The following is a 22,271-nucleotide window of genomic DNA, read 5'->3' on the forward strand; positions in this document are numbered from 1 at the left end:
TGTAAACATGGAAGACCAGAGGCGTCGGAAACGGCATGGCGGCTGATGACTCAGCACGTCGGCATCATAGATCCGGGTTTACTTTTGCCACGCCCGTCTACGGAGTGTAGATGTTTGAGAAGTTACAATGTGCAGATTGTAGGTCATCAATGCATGAGTTAGTTGTAGTCATATATAATATACAGAAGCAGAACACCAGTATAGCACGCAGTCACCCGTCTTTGCCTGCTATGCACTGCCCACAATGAACAATCCATGCCGAATAAAACCCAAAACCAGAGAGAAAGAGTAGAGATTTCTACAAGATATGAGAACAGGTCAAACAGAAATATATCCAAGAATTCCGCTCATCCAACGCATGAACCCTTTATAAAACAATGGGCTGGAGAAAAGTATGTGGCCGTCAAGAGATGCGAGGTTTTAGAACCAACAATTTTTGTTATACCCCGAACAGAATGAAACTAAGCAGAGGACTTCTTTCCACGAAGCTTAGGGTTGCTGGCGGCAGCACGCTTCTTCTGCTTGGTCCTCGATGAAGAGCTAGCGTCACCGCCTTCGATGAACTTCAACAGCTCATCAATGTTCCTCGAGTCCATACCAGACTTAGAGGCCTGGCTGGGCGCAGAGACGTCCGCTGCAGACTGGCCAACCTGAGGTTGGATTTGTGTACCAAGTGTTCGGGTGCCCATGTTGATACGACGCAGGCGGCGGGCCTGGATGTCTTTAGCGTGCTTGGCGATGGAGACAGCATTCTGGGTGAGCTGCTCAAGCCAGGTCTCTGCCTCCTTGGTGTTACGGTCCTCGGGACCGAGCTGGCTGAGGAAGATGTTGTACGCATCGCGCATCTTGCTCACAGCAGCCTTCGAGTCTTGGTCAAGGGCCAATGCTTGAGCGAGCTGGAACAAGATTGTCGCGGTGTTGATGGACTGCTTTCCAAAGAGGGACTCGCAGACCGACAGAGAAGCCTCAAACCATTTCCTAGAGTCGGTGTACTGCTTCAAGTGCTGGAGCATCACCGCAGCGTTGTTCATAGTGGTGATGGAATCAGGGTGGTTGGCGCCGAAGATGATCTTCCACAGATCCATGGCGTGCTTGATGTACGCAAGCGCGACCTTGGTGTTTCCGGAAGCGTGCTCGAAGAGACTGAGGTTGAGGTAGCTCAAGATGGTGTCGGCGGAGTCAACACCAAGAGTGCGTTCGGTGACGATGACTGCCTTGCGAGCCAGCTCAACAGCGGCGTCCTTTTCGTCCGTTTGGTAGTAGAGCATAGACAGCTGGTGGTACAGCTTGGCAACCTCTGGGTGAAGGATACCGTAGATCTGCTCGTGCAGAGACAGGGACTCCAGGATGAGTTCCTGGCCAAGCTGCTTCTGGTTCTGCATAAGGGAAATGCGTCCAGCTTCCAAAGCCTCCTCAGCAAGCGAGCTTCGTGGGGAGGCATCCTTGACCAAGGGGACGATGTTGACGATGTCGTCAGGAGTAAAGGTGACAGTCGCCTTCTCGACAGCAGCAGCGCGAGCTGGGGAGCCAGAGTCGCCATTCTTGTTCTTCTTCTTTCCCTTCCTGCTGCCCTCGTCCTGACCGGCGCCGTTGACACCGTTGGCAACGGGCAGGATCTTCTTAAGACCTTCAGCCTGTGCCTTGGTGAAAGCAAAGTCGCGAGCACCAAGCTGGAGACCAAGCTTGATAGCGACATCACGAAGCAGCTGCAAGTGGCGCAGGGAGTTGAACCACTGGGGCTCTAAGGTGAAGCGGTATCTCAGGATAACCTGCTTCTCGATCTCTGCCCGGAGAGCTTCGGGGGTGATCTTCTCGAAAGAGAAGTCACCCTCGGGGTAGATCTCGCGGAGAGAAGAGTCGATCTCGGCACGGGGTGTCGCATTGACATCAGCACCGATGAGGCAGTTCAGAAGGTGGGCAATGCAGGAGGCAGCAAATGGCGCAGGGACATTGCGGAGATGCTTGTTGGCGATGTGCTTGAAGGCACGAGCGACCATCTCCTGGACCAACAAGGTGGAGAGGGCCTCAAGGCGGGAACCCTTCTCCTTGGCCAGGTTGGCCAACTTACCCAGGTAGCGAATGTTGATACCACGCTTGTGCAACAGCTGGCTAAGAGACTGACCATCCATGGGGAAGCCTACGTCACCATCGTGGAGATCCTGGACCAACTCTGGCATAACCTTGGACCGCAAGAAGTCGCAGGCATCACGAACCTCCTTCTCGTCCTGGGCCCACTGCTCCTTCTCCTCGTCGGTCTGGGGAACCTGGCCGCTGAAGACGTCGGGGTTGAGCGCAAGGGAGAATCCAGAGATGTCGACACGCTCCTGATCCAGAGCTTCCTCGGACTTTTCTTCAGATTCCTCTTCCTTACCCTCCTCCTTGGACTCAGTAGCCTCAGAAGACTTTTCCTTCTCAGGGGTCTCCTCGGCCTTGGCGCTACGACGGCGCTCAACTTCGGCCTTGACATACTGGCTCATCTTGGACCTCCAATAAGACTCCACCAATTCCAATCGCAGAACCGCCATGCGGTGAGGGTAGGCATCGCTGCCCTCCTCCTCGTTCCATTCCACATCGAGCGGGGTGACGCGGTAGAGGTCAAGAACGTACTTGCGGCCGTCCGTACCGAGAAGACCCTTTGTCTCCACACTTCCCTCCAGATCGTGGCGCTGGTTCTCCTTGTCCCACACGGCGTGCTTCTTGATCCTGAGAGCCTTGGAAAGTTTCTCAAAGACAGAGACAAAGTCGGGGTGGGTAGCAACGACATCCTTGCCCTCAACACCACCGTAGTCGATTTGGTGCTCGCCTGGTTCGCGCTGCTTGAAGATACCAGGAACGATACTCTGGCCCACAATACGCTTGCCCATGTAGTCAACCACGATGGTTCCGGGAGTGAACAGACCGTTGATATCAAGCTGGTTGACAGCCTTGATGCCCAGAACATCCTTGCCGACGGCCACACGCGCAGCCTCATCGCCGCCTTCGGAGGCAAAGGTACCAACGCCATCAGCACCGAAGGAGTAGAAGATGTTGTTGTACACGAAGATCTGGGCGTCCTGAGCTTCAGTGGGGTTGAGAGGAGCAACTTCTCCCCGCGCAACTAGAACAGCGCCGCGGGCAGCAGCCTCGTTGTAATCAGCAAAAAGCTTGGATGTGAGTCGCTCGCGGAAGACACGGTCCTGAACAGTCTCGCGGGGTAGTTCCTTGGTGGTTTGGAACTCCTCGTTCCAGTCGCGCAATGTCTCAGCGTTGTCAACACCAGAAATGAGGTAGTTCTCCTGGGACCGTGTGATGTCGGGCTGGTGAGCGTTGACGTTGGAAGTCGGAGGCGCGACGAGCCATGGGCTGCAAGGAATGGAGTTCTGGAAGGGGAACGTAGTCAAGAGGTCCTTCTCGTTATTCGACTCTTGCAGTTCCTTAAAAGCGGACTCGAATGAAGGCGAGAGCTGGGAGATCAAGTTGAGAAGCGAATGCGCGCTGCCCTTCTTGGGGACGGTCTTGGGGAAGGGGTCGAACTTGCTGTTAGAGCACTTGTTGACAAAGAATCCAGAAACGTGGGAAGTGACCTGGAACTGCTCCCCCTCGTTGGTAGTCACCTGGAGGTAGAGCAAGTGTCCCTTCTGGCGGAGGTGGTAAGGTGGCGGGTTCCAAGGAGAGAGGGAGATGGACTTGACGGTCTTGGGGGCGGGTGCTTCCGATCTGGGAAGGATGGTCTTCAGTGAAGAAGTACCAGAGATCTCATATTTGGCGAGCGAGTGGTCCTTTTCCGACTTCTCTCCACCAACCTGGGAAGCAATTGAGTCGTGCAGGGACAGACCAGCATTGACACCATTGAGTGTGTCGACCCGATCTCCGGCAGCTCCAAGCATCTCCCGCATGCGAATAACGTGCATACGGGCATCCTTCTCAGTGTAAGGGTCCTCCACCAGGACAATCTCAGAGTCAGCCTGCAGACCGGGAACCTCGGACAGCTCGACAAAATCGTTGATGCGCCTTCCGTTGAACTCGAGATGGAAGCAGGTGTATTGGAATGTGCCGGGCGACTCGACAATGGATTGACGGACATCTTGCACTTGTTCTTGGCTGGAGACCTGAAGGAAAATATTTATTAGAAAAGTTCACGTGTCTTCCTGCCAATTCTTAATACGCACCATCACCTGGATCTTGTAGGGCTCGTGAGGAAGCTTCACGGAGATCTGGAAGAGGCCTTTGAAGAATCAATTGTCAGACAACTTCCAAGTTGATGCTGGACAATCTAAAAATAAACGTACCGCCAGCGCCATCGTCCTCCTGAACACCCTCCTGGTTGTTTCCGTTGGTGATTTGCTCTGGAGACTCTGTGAATAGATGAGCTTGGTGTTTCCCTAATGACCTGGTGGCAACAAACCTTTCGAGTGCTCCATCTCACCATTGGTCTGTGCCATGTTTAATATTATTGAAGCTGGAGCTGAAGCTAGAGCTGACTTTCGGAGACAAGAACAATTGAGGCTGTCGGTGACCGTGTGGGTAAAGCTCCGGAGAACGGAGAAATGAAAAAATTTCGATGAAGTATAGGGTAGCGAGAACGATGAGTATAGAATAAAGGGGATTAAAAGGATAATATACAGAGGAAAAGGGCAATTGAGTCAAGCAACCACCCTGTATCCAAGCAAATGCATCAAACAAACTCCAGAGTATGAAGAAGTAGAGTCAAGACAGCGAAAGCCGGGTTGAAGCTGGAGAGAAAATTTCGCGGATGCGGTTCCGGGACTCCCTCGGAAGTCCTCGGGGCGGTGGCAGCAAGGAATCTGTCCCCACAAAATCATCCCCAAGCATCATCTGGCGCCAGTGATTTCTGTTTTCTTACATGATACGTCTCGTTGGACCTTGATTGGACCGGTCGGTATCCCATGGAACTGTACTCGTTGGCGTCGAGTATTGGGTTACGCTTTTCCCTACACGCTTTAGCTCACGCGACAGTAATATCCATGGTGTGGGTATATTTCGGATTCGGCGGAGCTTAATTGCGGTCGCTATGAAGTAATTCCAAACGGAAGTATGAAGTACAACATGTTTTGCAAAAAGAAACTAGCTGATTGAGCTTGTCAAGATCCCTTAAACGTTCAGCTGTGGAAAACCTTATTTCCAAATGACAATATCAGAATGAATGCTTTTCTGAATTCAACGCGCTGCACGAGGTAAGCATTTGCAGCTCCTGCTTAACGGCCCTGCATACCTGTCACTTAATTGAATGCCATCATACCTTGGGTATGAGTCCGATTGTTCGCCCGGAGTTGCTCGTATAGAAGCTGTCTCGTCGGCTGTGTCCACTTTGGCAGGGAACGCTGGCACCAGTTAGTGACCACGTTTTGAAACCTGGAGGATGTCTCACGGTTACGAGAGCATCGACAAGCTCGCAAGCCAACAGTATCCGCCATCGACCGGGACATGCATCCGTTCAATCGACGAGTTCGACAACAGAAGGCTCGATCTTCGGCTTCTTCTTGTCGTCCTCCTCTTTGATGATCGGCTTGACGTCCTTGTGCATGTCCTCATCATCTTCATCGTCGTCATCGATGAAATAGTTCGGCCTTTTGGCTCGCGATATCGGGCTCTCTTTGGATGCAGGCTGCTTGGGTTTTCTGGGAGTGACACCGGAGGGTTGCGCACGGGGTCGTCCATGGCCTACCGAGACACCGGCCTCTCGACGGAGCTTGCATATCTGCTGCCTCAGGGAAGTAACAGGAAATCCTGCCATAATCAGTAAGTTTCTTTTGGTGCTCGGTGATAACAGGATCAGACCGTCTCCCATATGTGCAGCCAGAGCTTGATAATCAACTCGGTCGATTTGCGCTAGAATGCCGACGAGCAGCTTTGAGAAGTCAGCAGTAGTCGATGACTGAGGTACTGGGCTAACACATACCTTACGTTCGGCTTCGCCGGTCCACGTTTTGCCCATGTTTGGTGAGGGTTCACTCAAGCAGTCGTAGGTGAGTAACTGAGTAGAAGTGCGTAAAGTGAAGTTGGTCCAAACGGTTGTTGAGTGAGGGAAGCGTGGGTGGACGGAGGAATGAGGAAGAAAGAGAGAGAGAGAGAGAGAGAGAGAGAGAGAGGTGGGCAGAAGATGTTATTATAAAACAATATGCTCGCGTACTAGTTGTGTGAGCAGTTTGTTATAGATAGATAGACCTTGGACATCTGGGCACCTGTTCTAGCAGCCCTCCTGTGCGGCCATGTTGCCTAGCAAGGATATTAGGACAGGCAGGCATTGACCATCAATAGGCCAGAGCATATAACTACCGGTATCTTAGGGAAGACCTGGGCAAGTTCTGTATTTCCCAAGTGATAGTAACTTGCGTGTGTCTCAATTAACGGTTTGAACTATGTGATTTTTAGTACTCCGTAAGGTGCATTCGACGTCTGCAGCAAAGAGATCTTGTAAAACCTAGATAAGGCGGCCGGGCCTCCAGGTCGGATGCCAACTCATCCTACTTTACACCACCACTCTCATGATATGACATACGGCAATACCGACAGCTGAGAAGTGAAAGCTGAGTAACAACTAATAATTCCCAAAGCTCCCGCCACAGCCTCAGCCTCAGATAATCCCAGATCGAAGACAAGTTTGCCGCCAAGCAACCGGATCTGCAGTGCGTCTCCATCGATCTTGAGGCGCAGCACACGCATCCATTTGGCTCCATTCTGCGACACCAAACAACATTATCGGTTCCATTCTTTCGTTTTGACTTCTTCCTCTTATCCTCCGCTTTGTTTTTACTTTCTTCGTTTTCGTTCTTCTCTTATACCCACTCCCGACACTCCTTTAAATATTCCTTGTGGGAATTTTCGCAGGTCAGGTACCGTCGATCCCTGAAGCTCGCATTCCTGGGCTGCTTCAACTGCGCCCAATCGCCGCTTGGTCCCTTCTATACCAGCTGCCAGTATTTCAGCTTCAAGCACGGCCATTTTGGTCTACACCGCCATTCTTTGCTGTCGATCTCGCTCTCATTAATATAATTCTCATTGAATCTCTTTTCTTTTCTCTTTTCTCTTCACAAGAAACCCAATAATGCTTTTTCGCGCCGTTCAACAGTCCTTGATCTCTTCAAGTCGACCGCGGCCATGGCTACCATCAAGGCGTCCGGGCAGGGTGCTGGCCAGGTTCTCTGGCCAAAGTTTCTCACAGAATTCCCTTCCTTCAGCTCCCGATCCTCAGGACCAAGCGTATCAGCAAGATGATGGGAAAGGCAGAGGCAATGACCAGGACCCTAATTTCAGATCAACGATACTGAAGATGATGGAGGCGGCCGCGACTACATTTGCATCAATCGCTGTTCTAGGGTACATCCGCTCCGAAAATTAGGCTGTATTTGCTGTTTACTGATTATTAATAGCATTGCTGGGTTCTCATACCACAAGTACTACAAGTATCTCATTCTGCAAAAGATGGAGAATGCGTTTGAACCAGGCGACCCTGCTCTTGAGGTTGCTGGGGTTGATACGAAACACCAGTATCACCATGAGGAGCATTGGATGATCCGAGACGAGCAACCGAGGATTGACCAGATTATCAAGGGTCAAATTCCGGGTCACTATTTTCTGCTGATCGGCGAGAAAGGTACTGGAAAGACATCCATGCTTCTAGAGGCGATGCGCAAAATCAACGGAGACGGGTGCGCAATTTTCGATGCCCATGGTGATCAGGAGATTTTCCGAATTCGACTTGGAAAAGCACTAGACTTCGAGTTCCACGAGGAGTAGGTCTTCTTGGACCCAGCGTGAGGTTGTATTAACAGATGTCTGCAGCTATATCGGTAGTCTTTTCAGCATCAAAGGACCCAGGGACACCACCGCTCTCTTAGACATAGAGCGTGCATTCAACAAGTTGGAGAAGGTGGCAATGAAAAGGAGGAGCAGGGGCAAAGCTCCGCTTGTATTGATCATCAATAGCACACACATGGTGCGAGACGACTCCGAAGGCCAAGACCTCCTCGAGATGATCCAACAACGAGCCGAGCAGTGGGCAGCAAGTAACCTTGTTACAACGGGTACGTATTGATGATGTTCTGATTGTGGGCAAACTGACGGAAGTAGTTTTCAACAGCGATGATTACTGGGTCTATGAGAGGCTGAAGCGATATGCAACCAGGATGGAAACCATCCCTGTGGTCGACCTCCCTAAGGGGAAGGCCATGGCCGCGTTGAGGAAATACCGTAAAGACTCTTTCAATGAACATCTGTCGGATGAAGTCCTTCAGGAAGTGTACGATAAGGTCGGAGGCCGTCTATCTTACCTTAGCAGGGTTGCAAAGGCACCGGATTTCATGAAGCTGTGCGACAGTATCTGCGAGGCTGAAAAGACATGGTTCCTCAACAAATGCTGGATCCTTGGCGAAGAGATGGATGACGATGTTATGGACCAGCAGAAGTACGCTGTAAGTTTACGCTGATTCATGTTCAATTTGCATTTTTCTGACGCGAAACAGTCCGCAGCTATGGTAATGGCCAAAGCACTAGTCGACAAAGAGAATTCAATGGACCAGATTTACGATGACGAGCACGGGCACATACTGCCAGAAATACCTCTTCATGAGGCACGACAGATCATGACCCGAGCCGACTTTATCCAAAGCTACGACCACGAAAACGTCTTCACCATCAACTCGCGTGCGATGGTTCGAGCCGACTCAGTTCCTATGCAGCTTGCATTCCGCGAAGTCTGTAACCGGCCAGGATTTGAGGAGCACCTGGAAGCCACCCTTGACCGTATCAGTGCTATCGAGAGCTTGGGACGTACTCGAGAACTTACTATTAAGGATCTCTGGGATCAAGGCAAGTACCAGATAGCGATGCGGGATACCAAGGGTCGAGAGCAGGGGACTTTGGAGTTCTTCACCAAACCAGTGGAGAAGGAGGATGACTGAGATGTTTTTGAATAAGGATGTTTATGATTATCTCTATTAGACCGGCGGTCTGGTGTTATATACCCCGGTGATTGTATCGTACTTATATACGAATGTTATATTAGCTATTGGTATACTACTCTTACGTTCCATATATGTGAGGAGAAAGTAATGCATATTTGTGCTAAAGCAACCCCTTATATATTCTTTGCTGGGCTTACAATTGTGCTACGCAGACAAGCTCAAACTCAGGCTGGATTGGGTAAGGGGTCACAAGTCTTCATCCAATGACTGGAGAGAATTTCTCTGACAGAATCTTTACCATGGAAGCCAGCCTCCATCTCGATCTCTGATCTTGATTGTTCAGGTCAAAGCCTGTGACGTTGGTGACATCATCGATGATCACCGCCCAGCAATCCCACCACCAGAATTATATCCTCCTTCCCCTGCAATTCTCCCCTTCAGCAACATCAGTCTTTGAGTCTTCGCAATCACAAGCTCCTATTACCCGCAAACACTCACGAAATGGTTGCCCCTCGCAAGAAAGAGGTCCTTGTGTCCTCGAGTCCGAAGAAGTCCTACGCCGAAGTCGCGAAAGCTCCCCCCCCCCCTCAAAAGTCAGCGATCGAGCGCATTCCATCGCTGGCGCGCTTCTTTCTGGTAATCATCAGTAGTCTAGCGCTCAGCTCGACTCTGTTTTCTCTCACGTCTGCGATTACCCTCGGCGAGCTCGGTCGCGTCAGTAGACATCTCGAGGAATGGTGGGAAGTCGGCGGTTTGATGGCATGGAAGGCCATCGAAGTCGCGCTAGCTTGGACGTTGGGATTTGATGGTAAGCCACATGCTCAATATTTATCGGGGTTGACTGACAAGTTATCAGGACGCGACGTTCTTAACTTCTCTCTCCTAATTCATTTGCCGACGTATGCTCTGCTTTCATCATTCTACGGCCTTCGTCCGACCACCGTCCTCTCATCCTACGCGATCGTGGTCCTCTCCAGCGCCGTACCTTTCGCCTTCTTGCGCAACCCCAATTTCGTCCACAACCTCGCTCGCGCGCCCTTCACTACTGTCTCCAACCGCGGTATCCTCCAAGATTGGGGAATTACCACATACACGACCGTCCTCGCTACCGCCATCTACACCGTCAGCTTGTACCTCAGCTACCAGACCTATCTTCCCGCGAAATTGGTCGTCTACTTCGAAAATCTCCCCAATATCACCCGAGTCCACGCTGGCCCTGCCGGCTTGCCTATTCTTTTCCTCTCTCTCATCCCGGCGGGCTGGGCAGCAAGGGACTTCCTCTTCGTCAGCTCCACAGGCACCCCAGCCGTGCAGGATACTGAAATTGAGAAAGGAAAGTCCGCGCTTCCGAAGCAGGGAGAGTACCTTGCCTCGGCCGTCTATCGAAACACCTGGGGCGCGCTTTCCCGGAGGACTAGAGTTCTCGGCTCCCGCACGCTGATTCTGGCCGCTGTTCAAATGGTCAACACTGTTCTTCAAATCGCAGGAACAGTCAATGGCGCTAGCTTCGAAGGCGCATGGGCATGGGGAACCGTTTGGACATTGGCTACTCTGGTCGTGGGATTGGCGTATGGCTGGATCGAGGCTGTTGATGGGCTTTAGTTGGAACCTTCTTTACTTCTTTCTGCCCTTTCGCTCTTCTATCCTCGACTTTCCCTTTAAGTTCTCGATTTCATGATTTTGTTTCTGCGTTAGCCTTGGCGAAGGGATGGTGCAAAATGAAGTTATGGGAGGGAAAGCACGGAGTCTGGTTCCGCAATCTTGTTGTATCTTAATTCATTTCGGGCTCTTACTCTTTCCGTACTTTAATGAGTATATGAAGCTAGGTTGCAATATCTTGTTCGTATCGTTCAAGTCTAAATCTTGCTATACGTGCTAAACAATGTGTAAAATCGCCTAGCCTGTGTGAGACCAGGATTCCTTTAGTTCGACCATGGACCATGGACCATGGTACAAAAAGCATATATAGAAAGGCGCTTGGGTTCAAACAGCAAAACTGTGTGAGAATAAATCGAAAGGCGAGACTGTACCATGTTCAACCTCGGTACCGAAGCTCGGTCAAACTCCCCTCACTCCCCTTCCTCGTAGACCCAGCCCCAGGCAAGAACCAGCCCGGGTGGATAACATTGAAGATGGCGACAGCCAGAACCATCATCGCGCCGTCAAGTGCAATGAAGAACCGCTCCGTCGTAATCAGATACCCGCTCCACCCCTCCAGCAACTCAATAGTTCGATAAATACTCCGGACATAGATACACAGTACGGAGAAGATCATGGCCGCCAGCAGCGGGACAATAGTCCTGGTATATGACTGCAGGAGGCGGCGGCGGAGGGTACGTCGGACAAAGTCCGCGGCGCAGAGGACGAAGACCGTGATCGAGGCCATTTGGAAGATGATGCCTGCGACCATGATGTTTGTGCCGGGTTTCGTGTTGCCGTTTTCTTGCGCTGCTGCGACGGAGGCCATGCCGCCGCCGATGGCTTGTACGACGAGCGAGATGACATCGCAGGTGACGAAGATTATTAGGTAGACTTTCGGGCTGAGGATCGAGGAGTCGCGGCCGAGGAGTTGGATGAACCGGCCAAGGAGGACGTAGACGCCTGCTGTGTAGAATGTGGGGGCTGTTGCTGTTAGATCTATTCTGGGGTATTCAAGGTAGACTTAGACGTACCGATGATTAGGGTTGTGATTTGCATGAGGAAAGCATTAGTGTTGTATGGGCACTCTGCGGACCATGTTCGACCGGCCCAACCTATGACTTCGGCTGTGGATGTATTAGAGTTATTGTCCAAGATACTTGGTGAAATACTTACTGAGACTGCCCACGGCGAATACAGCGCACCACCAGGTTCGCTTCCAGGCAAACTGTATGGTCTGACCGATCATGGTAAGGCCAAACAGGACCAGGAAGACAATGCCTGCTGCGAGAGACGGCACATAGCCGTAAGGAGTGCCTACTCCTTCGATATAGGCATAGCAGCCGGTTTGCATCTGCTTCCTGACCTCATATGGGATAGTGCCGTTAGGCAGTATGACATCCTGGAGGTTGATTTCCGACATCTTGGACCGGGGTCGTAGTTGCGAAGAAAAACTGTCGGGATGGGAAAGACCGGACCCGAAGAGCAGGGCTATATTGATGTAAACCGAGGGGCAGCCGATCAGGTTTGAGACTAAGGAATAATATGGGGTAGGAATCTAGATATAGCAAAAGAATGACAGGCCTTTGGGGCCAAAAGATCGGTAAATGAGCGACAGCGTCGAGGATTCAAGCAGCATGAGAGATCAGATATGAACGAGCGAGGCTTAAGGACTTGGCCATGAGGAGGACTCTCCGACGGCCTCTGAAACAGTCAACATGGCGTGAAAGAAGATCACAACAGGTGCCAATCGCCAAAAAATCTGCCAACCCCGAGTCGGGACCGGATAGATTTGGATGCCCGCCGTTTCTCCATGATGGCAGCCTTCGGATGCTGGCGGAGCACTCCCGCAAAGAGGGCTCTGTGATTGCTCGATTCCTGTCCCTGACCCTCGGTCGGGCCGCGTGTCATTCGGCAGTTGATGGTCTGGGTGGGCTCTTCCAAGGCTGAAGCCCACCGGGTTGTCAAATTGTCGCAAGGTTGGATAGAAAGGGTTTAGCCGCTGGCGAAAGTTGGTCCGAGCAGATCGGGGACTTTGTCGCCTGCCTAGAAGGGCTTGAGTCGGACTTCAACGTGCTGCTCTTATTGGCGCGTGGGTAGGAGCCGTTTGGGTAATATCCGATGGCTTGAAGGATCGATCTCCTGGTTCTCGATATGAACTTAACCGTGAAGGCTTATCGACGACTCCAGTCGCAACAACGAGACGAGACTTCATGAGACCGACAAAACAACAACCACGTTTATGCCGGAATTTCATTACCAATTACCAGGAGACCTGAATGCCGAGAGCCTGCGACTGTGATGAGGGCCCAAAAATTCGACACTAAGGATCACATCCTTTCGAAACAATTCTGACACGAGATGAGCCGATGCATCGAGAAATTGAGCGGGAGCGAACACCAAAGGGACGCATTATTGATACATCAACAACCAAAGCTGGGGCAAAGGAATTGCAGATCAGCCTGCAGGAAGAACAAGCTGAAGCTGGAAGGACCTGATCATGATGGGAACTGGAGGAAGGAAGTTGAGAAGAAGAAGAGAGAGAGAGAGTAGTAGATGAATGCAGTGATCTACAGGGACAAGTTTATGTCAGCCGTGTGACAGACAATCAGCCCCTGTCATCTCTTTCTCCTACGGTTCTCTGCCCCGGATTGTCTCAGCTTTACGATCTCACGAATGAATCTGGCGAAAGTCCTTGAAGGATGAAAAAGTTATCATTATTGTACGCTAACATGTCAGTCGTGTCTTCATCTACATACTGCTCTAGTCGAACGAGGGCATATCGTAGGTGCCTTCGGGATCTGCGAGGAGTCAGCACATGTCCTGAAAAGGAGTGTCGAGGAGCGCGGACTCACCTTGATGGTTCTCAACGATATACTTCCGCGTCTCACGAATGTTGTGATCAAACTCAGAGCAAAGCTCCTGCTGTCGCACCTTGACCTTTTCGTTCCACCTTGCTCCTCCAATAACAGCGGCCTTGGCAACATGGTACCGCGACACCTCGTTGACGAGCATCATGTCGAATGGCGTCGTGGTGCTTCCCTCTTCGTTGTATCCCTTGATGGTAGCCCGGTCGAGCTTAGGACGACCAAAGAGCAAGCCCTGGAGTTCGTTGGCATAGCCGTGGTAGTTGAAGTGGATGGGGCGGTCTTCAGTGAAGAGGTTGTCGAATGCCTCGTGTCTTAAGGCGTGGGGGTGAGCACCCTCATTTTCAAGGATGAACAAGTCCGTCACGTTGACGACGCGGACGCGGAGCTCAGGGCATCGTTCTCGCAGGATAGCAGCAGCCTTGATGACCTCAAACATAACCTCGACACCAATTCCGACCAGGACGACATCGGGGCGGATTCCCTCCTCGGTACTGCAGAACTTGAAGATTGAGGCACCGGCTCGGCAGTGGCTTTCTGCCTCCTCGGGGCTGAGATACACCGGAGTGGGCTGCTTCGAGCCAACCATGAGGTTGATGTAGTTCTTCGACTTTAGACAATGGTGCACGGTGGTAAGGAACGTGTTGGCATCGGGTGGTAGGTAGACGCGGGCCGCATCCGGCTTCAGCTTGAGGACAGCACCGATGAAGGATGGGTTCTGGTGGGAGAAACCGTTGTGCTCTTGTCGGGCCCAGGTACTGGTCTCGATGTAGTTGAGACTGCTCACGTCACGGTGCCATGTCGTTTCCTTCGCCTGTTTCTGGTTAGCTGGAAGAGGGTTATATGGTCGATTCGACTCACCATCTTTGTGAACTTGGCATACTGGACCATCATGGTATGGATAATACCCAGGAAACTCTCATACGAAGGGAACATGGCCGTGCGGCCGGTCAGTGTATATCCCTGCATAAATCCCTGACACAGATGCTCGCTCAAAACTTCAATCACACGTCCACCCTTTGCATTCGAGAATTCGTCCCATTGGAAATTCCTTCCGGTATGTGACAGGGCATCACTGAGTTTGTTACTCTCGAGCTCGTCAGGCGAGAACAACCGAACGTTATGCGGATTCTTGACGAAAACCTGGTCAATGAAGCCGCCAATGGCCTTCATAGCGCTGAACTGGTCCCCCTTCTTGACACAGAACTCCTTCCAGTCCGGCAGTTCGGGCGCAATGTAAGCCTTGTAGGCCTCCGGTCGGGTACCGAGTTTCTTGTCATCTGAAGGAATGATGGATTTAATCTCGTCAATGACATCGCCGGACTCTGTGAACAACTCGTCGGGCTTGTACGAGGACAGCCACTTCTGCAGGGCCTGGAGCTCCTCGTCATCCTTCTTTGCAGCGGGAAGAGGAACCTGGTGAGAATGGAACGAACCCTCGATGAACTGACCGTGCAGCTCCTTAGGTCCTGACCAACCCTTGGGCGTGCGCATGACGATCATAGGCCACCGGGGCTTCATGATAGGCTTGCCGGATCGCGCAGCCTTTTGGATATTCCGGATTTCCTCAACAGCCCATGACATTGCGCTGTGGAGGTCGTTGTCGATGTCGTCTAGGTCCTCGACGATACGGACCTGGTACCCGTAACCTGTAAATAGGCACACGAGCTCCCTATTGTCCATGCAACCGAAGATCGTGCGCTCGCTGATTTTGAAGCCATTTACGTGCAAGATGGGCAGCACCGCTCCTGACTCCGCGGGGTCGAGGTATTTGATTGCATGCCATGATCTGATATCGTTAGCTTGGCTCAAGTAATCCGCCTAGAGAAACCTACGTGGCTGTAGGACCAGTCTCTGCCTCTCCATCTCCAATAACACAAGTCACAATCAAGTCAGGGTTATCAAAGACCGCGCCGAACGAGACAGATAGCGCATATCCCAGCTCTCCTCCTTCGTGAATAGCGCCGGGAGTCTCGGCATTGATATGGCTTGATAACATGTTAGCCTTCTCACTTTCGACTTGGTCGGGATTGACTAACCTAGGCAATCCCGCACTGGTACTAAACGTGGAAATGAGGTTCTGCAATCCTTCCTTGTCCTTGCTATACTCCGGGTAAAACTTCCCAAGCGAGCCCTCGAGCCACAACGCCGCAAGTAGCGCCGGCGCACCGTGCCCTGGCCCAACAACGTACAGCATATCCAGGTTCTGCTTCTTGATTAGGTAGTTGAGGTGCGAGTAGACGAGGATTAACCCGGGGCATGTTCCCCAGTGTCCTGCGGCCGTTAGTTTACCCACTCATAGAGAGTCCCGTAAGAGAAACTGACCAAGAAGCCGCGGCTTGATATCATCTTTCTTGAGATTCCGCTTCAGCAATACGTTATCTTGAAGGAAGATCATCGCTGTACTGTGTTAGCTCGGTGCTTCTCCAGATCAACTATCCGATCAAACTTACCAGCAGCAATGTACGCCGCCGCGCGGCGGTACTTGAGCAATGCATCGCAATCGCTCTGATCCAGACTCTTCTTCTGCGCGGGGACAAGCAGTTGCTCGACGTAATCGGGAACATGCGATGGCTTCGGCGCCGGGTTTGGTCGGTCAATTATCTCTCCTGGCATGATGGCGGTGGGACGTGTAGATGGGAATTAGAGTTGTAGGGGATAGATTAAGTTATTATGTAGAGAAACGCTTGAGATCTCTTCATCGAGGCTCGAGGATATATAGGTCGTGTAGAGGTCTGGCCATGCCGCGGAAGACTCGGAGCTACGTCACCGACGGTTGACATCACTCGCAGGCTGCGGCCAACAAACAAGCGCGCAGCGGAGTGCAAAAACGTCAGAAGCAGGATAGATAAGTTGAAGAAACTCCTAAGCACTGGGGAAAGAATCAAGTAATTGGATCCATCGCCGACATATCCGAGAGAGTTTCTAAAGTCGCATTTTACCATCACCACCAACCCCACTGAGAAGTATATACTTCACCTCACCTGCGAAGAAGACAACACGACAGAACAGACCTAGGACAAGATGCCCCGCAAATCCATCCTCTCCGTCAACGCCGGCTCCTCATCGGTAAAAATCACCTTCTACACATACACCGAAACACCCAGCGTGATTGCGACCGCGCAAGTCTCCGGCATCACCGCACCTCCCGCGAAACTCAAGTACAGCGTCGGCGATAAACAGAAGAAAGAGGATCTTAAGGAGAAGATCAGCTCGGGGCAAGACGCTTTCAAGCTTCTTCTGGACCGCTGCATTAACGATCCGGATCTCAAGGATGTCGCGAGCGCCGACGACCTGGCTTATATCTGCCATCGCGTGGTGCATGGAGGGGACTTTGAGGGCGCGGTCGTGATTAATGAGGAGACGTATCATCAGTTGGAAGAGCTGGAGGACTTAGCGCCTTTGTAAGTCCCTCTCTACTCTCCTGTATCTACTTAAGACCTACCGTGGAATCTAACAGCTGTTGATAGACACAACTTCTCCGCGCTCGAAATCGTCCGGCTTTGCAAAAAAGAACTCCCCAACGTCCAGAGCATCACGTTCTTCGACTCCTCGTTCCACAAGACGCTCCCCCCTTACGTGACAACGTACCCAATTGACCAGGAGACGGCGAAGCGCAACAAGCTGCGCAAGTACGGATTCCACGGGATAAGCTACTCGTTCATCCTGCGCTCGGTGGCGGAGTACTTGAAGAAACCCGTTGAGAGGACCAGCCTGATCGCTCTGCATATTGGGAGTGGTGCGTCGATTTGCGCGATCAAGGATGGGAAATCCGTCGATACTTCGTATGTGCCAAGACCATTATTCACCCCCTTGCGTCCTGCGTTCCGGGAACGAAGCCGCCCAATCGCCCATACTCCATACTGATGCATTGCTAACATTCCTGCCTGTGCAGAATGGGATTGACCCCCCTAGCCGGACTACCAGGCGCCACACGCAGCGGCGATATCGATCCATCGTGAGTGTCTCTGAGTCGCTAGTCAGATCTGATCCGATCGGGCCTGGATCTGTGCGCCCCCTTGCATTGATGAAGAGCTAATTCCCGGTTTTCTCAGGCTTGTCTTCCACTATACCAGCGAGGCGGGAAAGCTCAGCCCTGCAAGTACCAAAGAAATGCACATTAGTACGGTAAGTTAGCATATTAGGGACATGCTCGATTCGCGGTCTAACAAGGCATCGCAGGCTGAGGAAATTCTCAACAAGAAATCCGGCTGGAAGGTCCTTACGGGCACAACGGATTTCGCTCAGATAGCTGTCGAGAACCCGCCGAGTGAACAGCATAAGCTCGCATTTGATATCCTCGTCGATCGCATCGTCGGTTACATTGGGAACTACTACGTCAAATTAGACGGGCAAGTTGACGGGCTCGTTTTTGCCGGAGGAATCGGTGAAAAGAGTGCGCTTTTGCGGAAAGCTATCGTTAGGAAGACGCGGTGCCTTGGTTTTGTGGTTGACTCGGACAAGAATGACATAGGGCCTGGCGATGATGAAACGGTGGTGGATATCACTGCGAGTGGCAAGTCAGATGCGAGACGGGTGTTCATCTGCCAGACTGACGAGCAGGTGAGTTCTCCGATCATTGTCGAGGCAATTGCTAATTGACCCTTGCAGTTCGAGATGGCGTATAACTGTATCCAGACGCAAGGTCTCGGTCAGAAGTAGGACAGATCGGAGACCAACCGTCAATACACGGAATAGCTGTTTCGACCGTTGTCAGTATCAAGATCAATATCCTTGTGACAGATTATACCCACAACCCCGGTAGCGATGCAAATATATCTCCTACGTACCCTAAACATGCAATATATGAAAAACGCTCCAACTCTCAAACCACCCACATATACGAAGTAAGCAAACATAACGACGACGTTCTAGACCTTCCACGACTTACCTGTCCAACTCATGCGGTCCGAACTTCCGTTCCTCTCAAACAGGACCCTTCGCCAACCCAACAGTCAAGCCACCGGAAGTTCTAGATTAAAGCCCTATCAATCAAACTGCCAGCCAAACAGTTGCCAAACCAAACGCCGGAACAAAGGGAACTGAGATTAAGGCAGCGGAACGCCTCCGATCTGCCCGCGGAATCTTGGTACTTTTGCCAGACTGACCAATCTTTCCCTTTCCTTATTTTGAGTCGTTCGGCGACCAGGCGATCAAACAAACCCCGGCGCTATGCCGTAGCCCTAATATTCCATCACAGCTCGCCTCAATCCTCAGCCCTAGAGCCACGAGCAAAGAACAAAGGCCAGTGTTGACTACGGCGCAGTCTAAGAATTCTTTCAATCTCCATGGCTTGCGGATTGACTGCTGCTTGCGTTGCTGGAGTCTGGACCTGGCCCGGAGTCTGGACTCAATTTACTGGATATGGCAATCCCGTACTCCGTACTTGTGTAGAACCGCCGGACGGCCGGACTGTGACTGTGACTGTGGAGTACAGCGTACTCAGATCACCTGACAGACCATATGGACCACGGTGATCACTGATCCATCACCCCATCACCCCATCACCGATCAGCGGCCGAAGAGGCATGGCTCTTCCTCCATCTGTAAGGTATCTGCGTTCCAACGTTAGCTTCCAACACCAGGGCTTTAGATGAATGAATCAGTACGGAGCTTTCGAATTTTGCCACAGCGCCACCGACGCTTCACTATCTCCATTCTTTGTCTGTGTTTTCCTCCATTGGAGGGTGGATTTGCGATGTACACCGTATCATGGAAGAATTGGACTTTTGACTCTGATCGAGAATATCGGAAGGTAGTATGTGAGTGGCGAGGAGAAGGTGCGATATTCCGAGCCACTCTGGAGTCCTCCGTCAGCGTGGCTGTGAAGGAAGGAACGTTGCTGCCACGGCTTGTACCTGGAAGTCAAAACAGTCCGGGCCGAAGCGATAACCTTCAAAGGTACTCAATTTCAACCATACCCTTGTTGCGAGGTCGCGATCACAAAATAGGCAATTTCCGCGATAATCAAGCCAGCCACTCACAGTGATAGACTTGAGATTAAGAGTCAGTTGGTCACTATCAGATTCAGGGGCGGATTCAGCCGTGACTCGCGAAGATCAGGGGGACTGCATCATGCCGTACCGGTATCCGCGGGCGGGCGCTATCTGCATGATTATCGAGAGTTACCTGGTTGATGGGACAGGCTAAGAAGCATCCATCGTTTTTCCCGTCGTTACTCCGTACTGTAAGTTAGGCCATCGGAAGGTACCTAATAATAACTCTGTACTGGAGCATAGCGCACTGCAAGCTGATCAGCTCTACTCCGTATTCGCTCTGGTTTCTGAGGACTCCGTAGTTGAGCTGAAGTCAGATAACGTGGCAGTGGCAGCACCGTGTGACGTGGCATCGCGGAGTATAGGACCAGGACACCACGCGGTTATCCCCCTCATCCGAGCGCAGAGTACAGTGTACAACGATCGGTTTCAGCTCCGGAATGTATTTTCCAGGCGTACCAAATCCCATACTTGACGGGCCCGAGTCTGGTTGATTGATAAGGACCAGCTTTCGTTCTTACATAACGCGGGCGTACGCGGACATCGCGGAGACATATCTCGGCGATCTCACCTATCACCCTGCTTGCTTTTTCTTTCCAGCCCAAAGGCAGGACGTGGGCAGACGGGAGTCAGATAAATGCTCCGTATACTCGATGGCACGGTAGTATCCGTTCGAGAACGCATACGCATATGCTGACACGGTACGGAGCACTCTGTGTCTGAGCTGATATACTTAGACCGGTGTCAAATCTAGTTCCCCGTCGAGGTACAGCAAGACGTCTAGAGAGGTGGCCCCCACGGATAGGCCTCCCACTGGATCAGATTCTGTAGCGATGCAAGCCAATCCCGGAGTGTTTTAGAAGTACCCCGGCGATATAATGGCTGAAGAACTTAGGGTTGAGACTTGAGGTGTCACTTTGCTTTACGAGCCGAAACGTACCGCGGAGATTGATGGGTCGCGAACTGCGCGTATCTTCTGCAGCCCTACTATGACACGGCTAGCAGAGTATAGTGTAGGCTGTGCAGAGTAGCCTCTCTCATAGACATGTCTTGGAAGCGTAGCAGCAGCGATATGGTTGCTTTTGAGCCGATCGGAGAAGATCGGTCACCACCAAGGCAATATCCAACCCGCATAGACACTGACAGCAATCTGGAAGACATCTCCGAGGCGCCGCATATCCCATATCAAGAATCGATCCACTGCATCTCGATCTATCGAGCGGCTACGTCGGATAACCCAAATCTTCTGATAGACCCAAGAATTTGGGCGGGTTGATGCGCTTGCCGTCTGCAGTCCAGCAGGTTGCTTTTTTTCTGACTGCCCAATTGCCGCGACAGGCCGCTCAAGCCAAGCTCACCCTCAAGCTCGAGCCGCAGTGTCTCTTGAGAATAAAGAGAGCCTGGGTAATAACGGAGAAGAAAGCCGACAGCCGTAGTATGTGGTTTCTCTAGCGACAAGGATCACAAAGAATGGGACGGGATGGCTGCGACGGCGTGGAGGGGATTTGGAATCAGCCTACCAGGTTACCAGGTATATTGCAAATTCGGGTCTCGGCGCGCAGTGGTTGGAGCGTTTATTTCGATTATCCCGCGGTTTATGGGATGGGTGGCTGGAATATGTCATATTTTCGGCTGTCACAGTTGTCAAATGGGGGTTCGGGGAGTACTATATCCACGGCGACCAGAATCAAACCCGCAGGGCGCATACGGAGACTTAAACTTGACTTGTCGTTTGGCACTGATAGACGCTGCGGAGGCGATATTCCTGCAGTTACCGTGACAGAGCTCCTGAAGCACGTGTGGCTTGTGTAGCAGGCAACATCCCTTGGGTGTTCGGACTTTGGGAAATGTGATGCATGCACAGTCTAGTCAGCAATTCTGATCAATCTCTAAACAATTGGTAGCTGTCCTGAATCAGCTTCAGCCATCGAATCCAGCCACTCGGGCCCCCTGCTTCAGTCGAATATCTCATCCCAAGGCCAATAATTCATTATTCTGCAAGGCGCGTTCGCATTCTTCGCGGTCAGACCCGGCCCATTCAGCCTCCCGCTTGGTTCCCTGGCAGATCGGTAGATCGCCGCATCGCGTCTGCAAGCTGCATGCAAGCAAATCAGGCATGCGCCTAAGCGTTGTTTGTCATACAAGCAAGTACCGTTCTTGGCTCCGGTATGAGCCCCCGGGCCTCTTGTAATGTGATGATATCTGATCTCATGCAGGTCGGTGAGAGATGGGAGACAGGAACCCTGCTGCCATGCGGCGATATGAGGTCCAGGCGGCTAGGCCAAAGATCTGTCATTCCTATTCATCAGGTCGGGGTGTGGGAGGCCCGTTGGAACTCAAACATCTGCAATTTGAGGCTAATGCATGCAGCCGAAACCAAAATTTATGAGCGGGAAGGTGAAAAGTACCAATTCAAAAAGAGGCGCAATGTGGGTGTTCACCGACCAGAGGCTGCTGGGAAGCACTGGCTTCTGAGGTCATATTGACTATTTGCGACTATAAGCTTCTCTGTTGTCTTTGAGTCAGAAACAGTCGAATTTCACCCCGTATCTCATCCAGAGCAATACCCCATGGGCAATCATCTCCCCTTCGCGGAAGTACGGGCGCGATCCGTGAGCAATCAGAAGCTCGAAGCACTAGTCTGATTGAGAGAATGATCTCCTGCGCGGACTCAGGAGAGGGTGATCTTCGCTGCAGGGTGCGAAGCAGTGGAACGCGGAATCGTCTCCCTGCCAACCCCGACTCAGAAATTCGGCCCAACGGTTCAATTCTGGACCTGGCTGTCGTTCTTTTTTTTCTAGTCTGATTCTAGCCGTAATCTATTTGCGACCGGATCGTTCTTCGTTTCAGTATTGACTTTGACCTAA

At 51.7% G+C, this 22,271-nt stretch overlaps 6 protein-coding genes across 6 annotated transcripts; 2 read left to right on the forward strand and 4 right to left on the reverse strand.

Annotated features, from left to right (window-relative positions):
• Positions 1 to 136: 136 nt before the first annotated feature.
• On the reverse strand, positions 137 to 4,697 carry BDW74DRAFT_151122 (translation initiation factor 3 subunit CLU1). Its single transcript, XM_073724125.1, has 4 exons — positions 4,385 to 4,697; positions 4,269 to 4,334; positions 4,149 to 4,204; positions 137 to 4,088 (listed from the first exon to the last, which is right to left on the reverse strand). The coding sequence occupies exons 1-4, from the start codon at positions 4,419 to 4,421 to the stop codon at positions 462 to 464; spliced, it is 3,786 nt and encodes a 1,261-aa protein (XP_073584772.1). The 5' UTR covers positions 4,422 to 4,697; the 3' UTR covers positions 137 to 461.
• Positions 4,698 to 6,100, reverse strand: BDW74DRAFT_151124 (uncharacterized protein). Its single transcript, XM_073724126.1, has 5 exons — positions 5,900 to 6,100; positions 5,779 to 5,848; positions 5,369 to 5,727; positions 5,213 to 5,321; positions 4,698 to 5,165 (listed from the first exon to the last, which is right to left on the reverse strand). Exons 1-3 carry the CDS (start codon positions 5,933 to 5,935, stop codon positions 5,435 to 5,437), a joined length of 399 nt encoding a protein of 132 aa, XP_073584773.1. The 5' UTR covers positions 5,936 to 6,100; the 3' UTR covers positions 4,698 to 5,165; positions 5,213 to 5,321; positions 5,369 to 5,434.
• A 1,170-nt stretch (positions 6,101 to 7,270) lies between these two features.
• BDW74DRAFT_167294 (ATP-binding protein) lies at positions 7,271 to 10,505 on the forward strand (the record flags this gene model as incomplete). The annotated part of the gene is made up of 7 exons (XM_073726677.1): positions 7,271 to 7,317; positions 7,371 to 7,733; positions 7,783 to 8,024; positions 8,071 to 8,411; positions 8,463 to 8,879; positions 9,378 to 9,711; positions 9,760 to 10,505. 7 exons carry the CDS (start codon positions 7,271 to 7,273, stop codon positions 10,503 to 10,505), a joined length of 2,490 nt encoding a protein of 829 aa, XP_073584774.1.
• A 216-nt stretch (positions 10,506 to 10,721) lies between these two features.
• BDW74DRAFT_137621 (RTA1 domain-containing protein) lies at positions 10,722 to 12,092 on the reverse strand. Its single transcript, XM_073722443.1, has 3 exons — positions 11,718 to 12,092; positions 11,576 to 11,668; positions 10,722 to 11,525 (listed from the first exon to the last, which is right to left on the reverse strand). The coding sequence occupies exons 1-3, from the start codon at positions 11,962 to 11,964 to the stop codon at positions 10,939 to 10,941; spliced, it is 927 nt and encodes a 308-aa protein (XP_073584775.1). The 5' UTR covers positions 11,965 to 12,092; the 3' UTR covers positions 10,722 to 10,938.
• A 1,260-nt stretch (positions 12,093 to 13,352) lies between these two features.
• Positions 13,353 to 16,024, reverse strand: BDW74DRAFT_167295 (putative phosphoketolase; the record flags this gene model as incomplete). Its single annotated transcript, XM_073726678.1, has 5 exons — positions 13,353 to 14,222; positions 14,270 to 15,197; positions 15,244 to 15,396; positions 15,448 to 15,682; positions 15,862 to 16,024. The coding sequence occupies 5 exons, from the start codon at positions 16,022 to 16,024 to the stop codon at positions 13,353 to 13,355; spliced, it is 2,349 nt and encodes a 782-aa protein (XP_073584776.1).
• A 408-nt stretch (positions 16,025 to 16,432) lies between these two features.
• On the forward strand, positions 16,433 to 18,665 carry BDW74DRAFT_190219 (putative acetate kinase; the record flags this gene model as incomplete). The annotated part of the gene is made up of 6 exons (XM_073732133.1): positions 16,433 to 16,812; positions 16,879 to 17,193; positions 17,304 to 17,366; positions 17,464 to 17,536; positions 17,591 to 17,971; positions 18,020 to 18,665. 6 exons carry the CDS (start codon positions 16,433 to 16,435, stop codon positions 18,068 to 18,070), a joined length of 1,263 nt encoding a protein of 420 aa, XP_073584777.1. The 3' UTR covers positions 18,071 to 18,665.
• Positions 18,666 to 22,271: the final 3,606 nt, after the last annotated feature.

This window comes from Aspergillus multicolor (genome assembly GCF_047715735.1).
Source record: "Aspergillus multicolor strain CBS 133.54 unplaced genomic scaffold BDW74scaffold_9, whole genome shotgun sequence".
NCBI classification, from domain to species: domain Eukaryota; kingdom Fungi; phylum Ascomycota; class Eurotiomycetes; order Eurotiales; family Aspergillaceae; genus Aspergillus; species Aspergillus multicolor.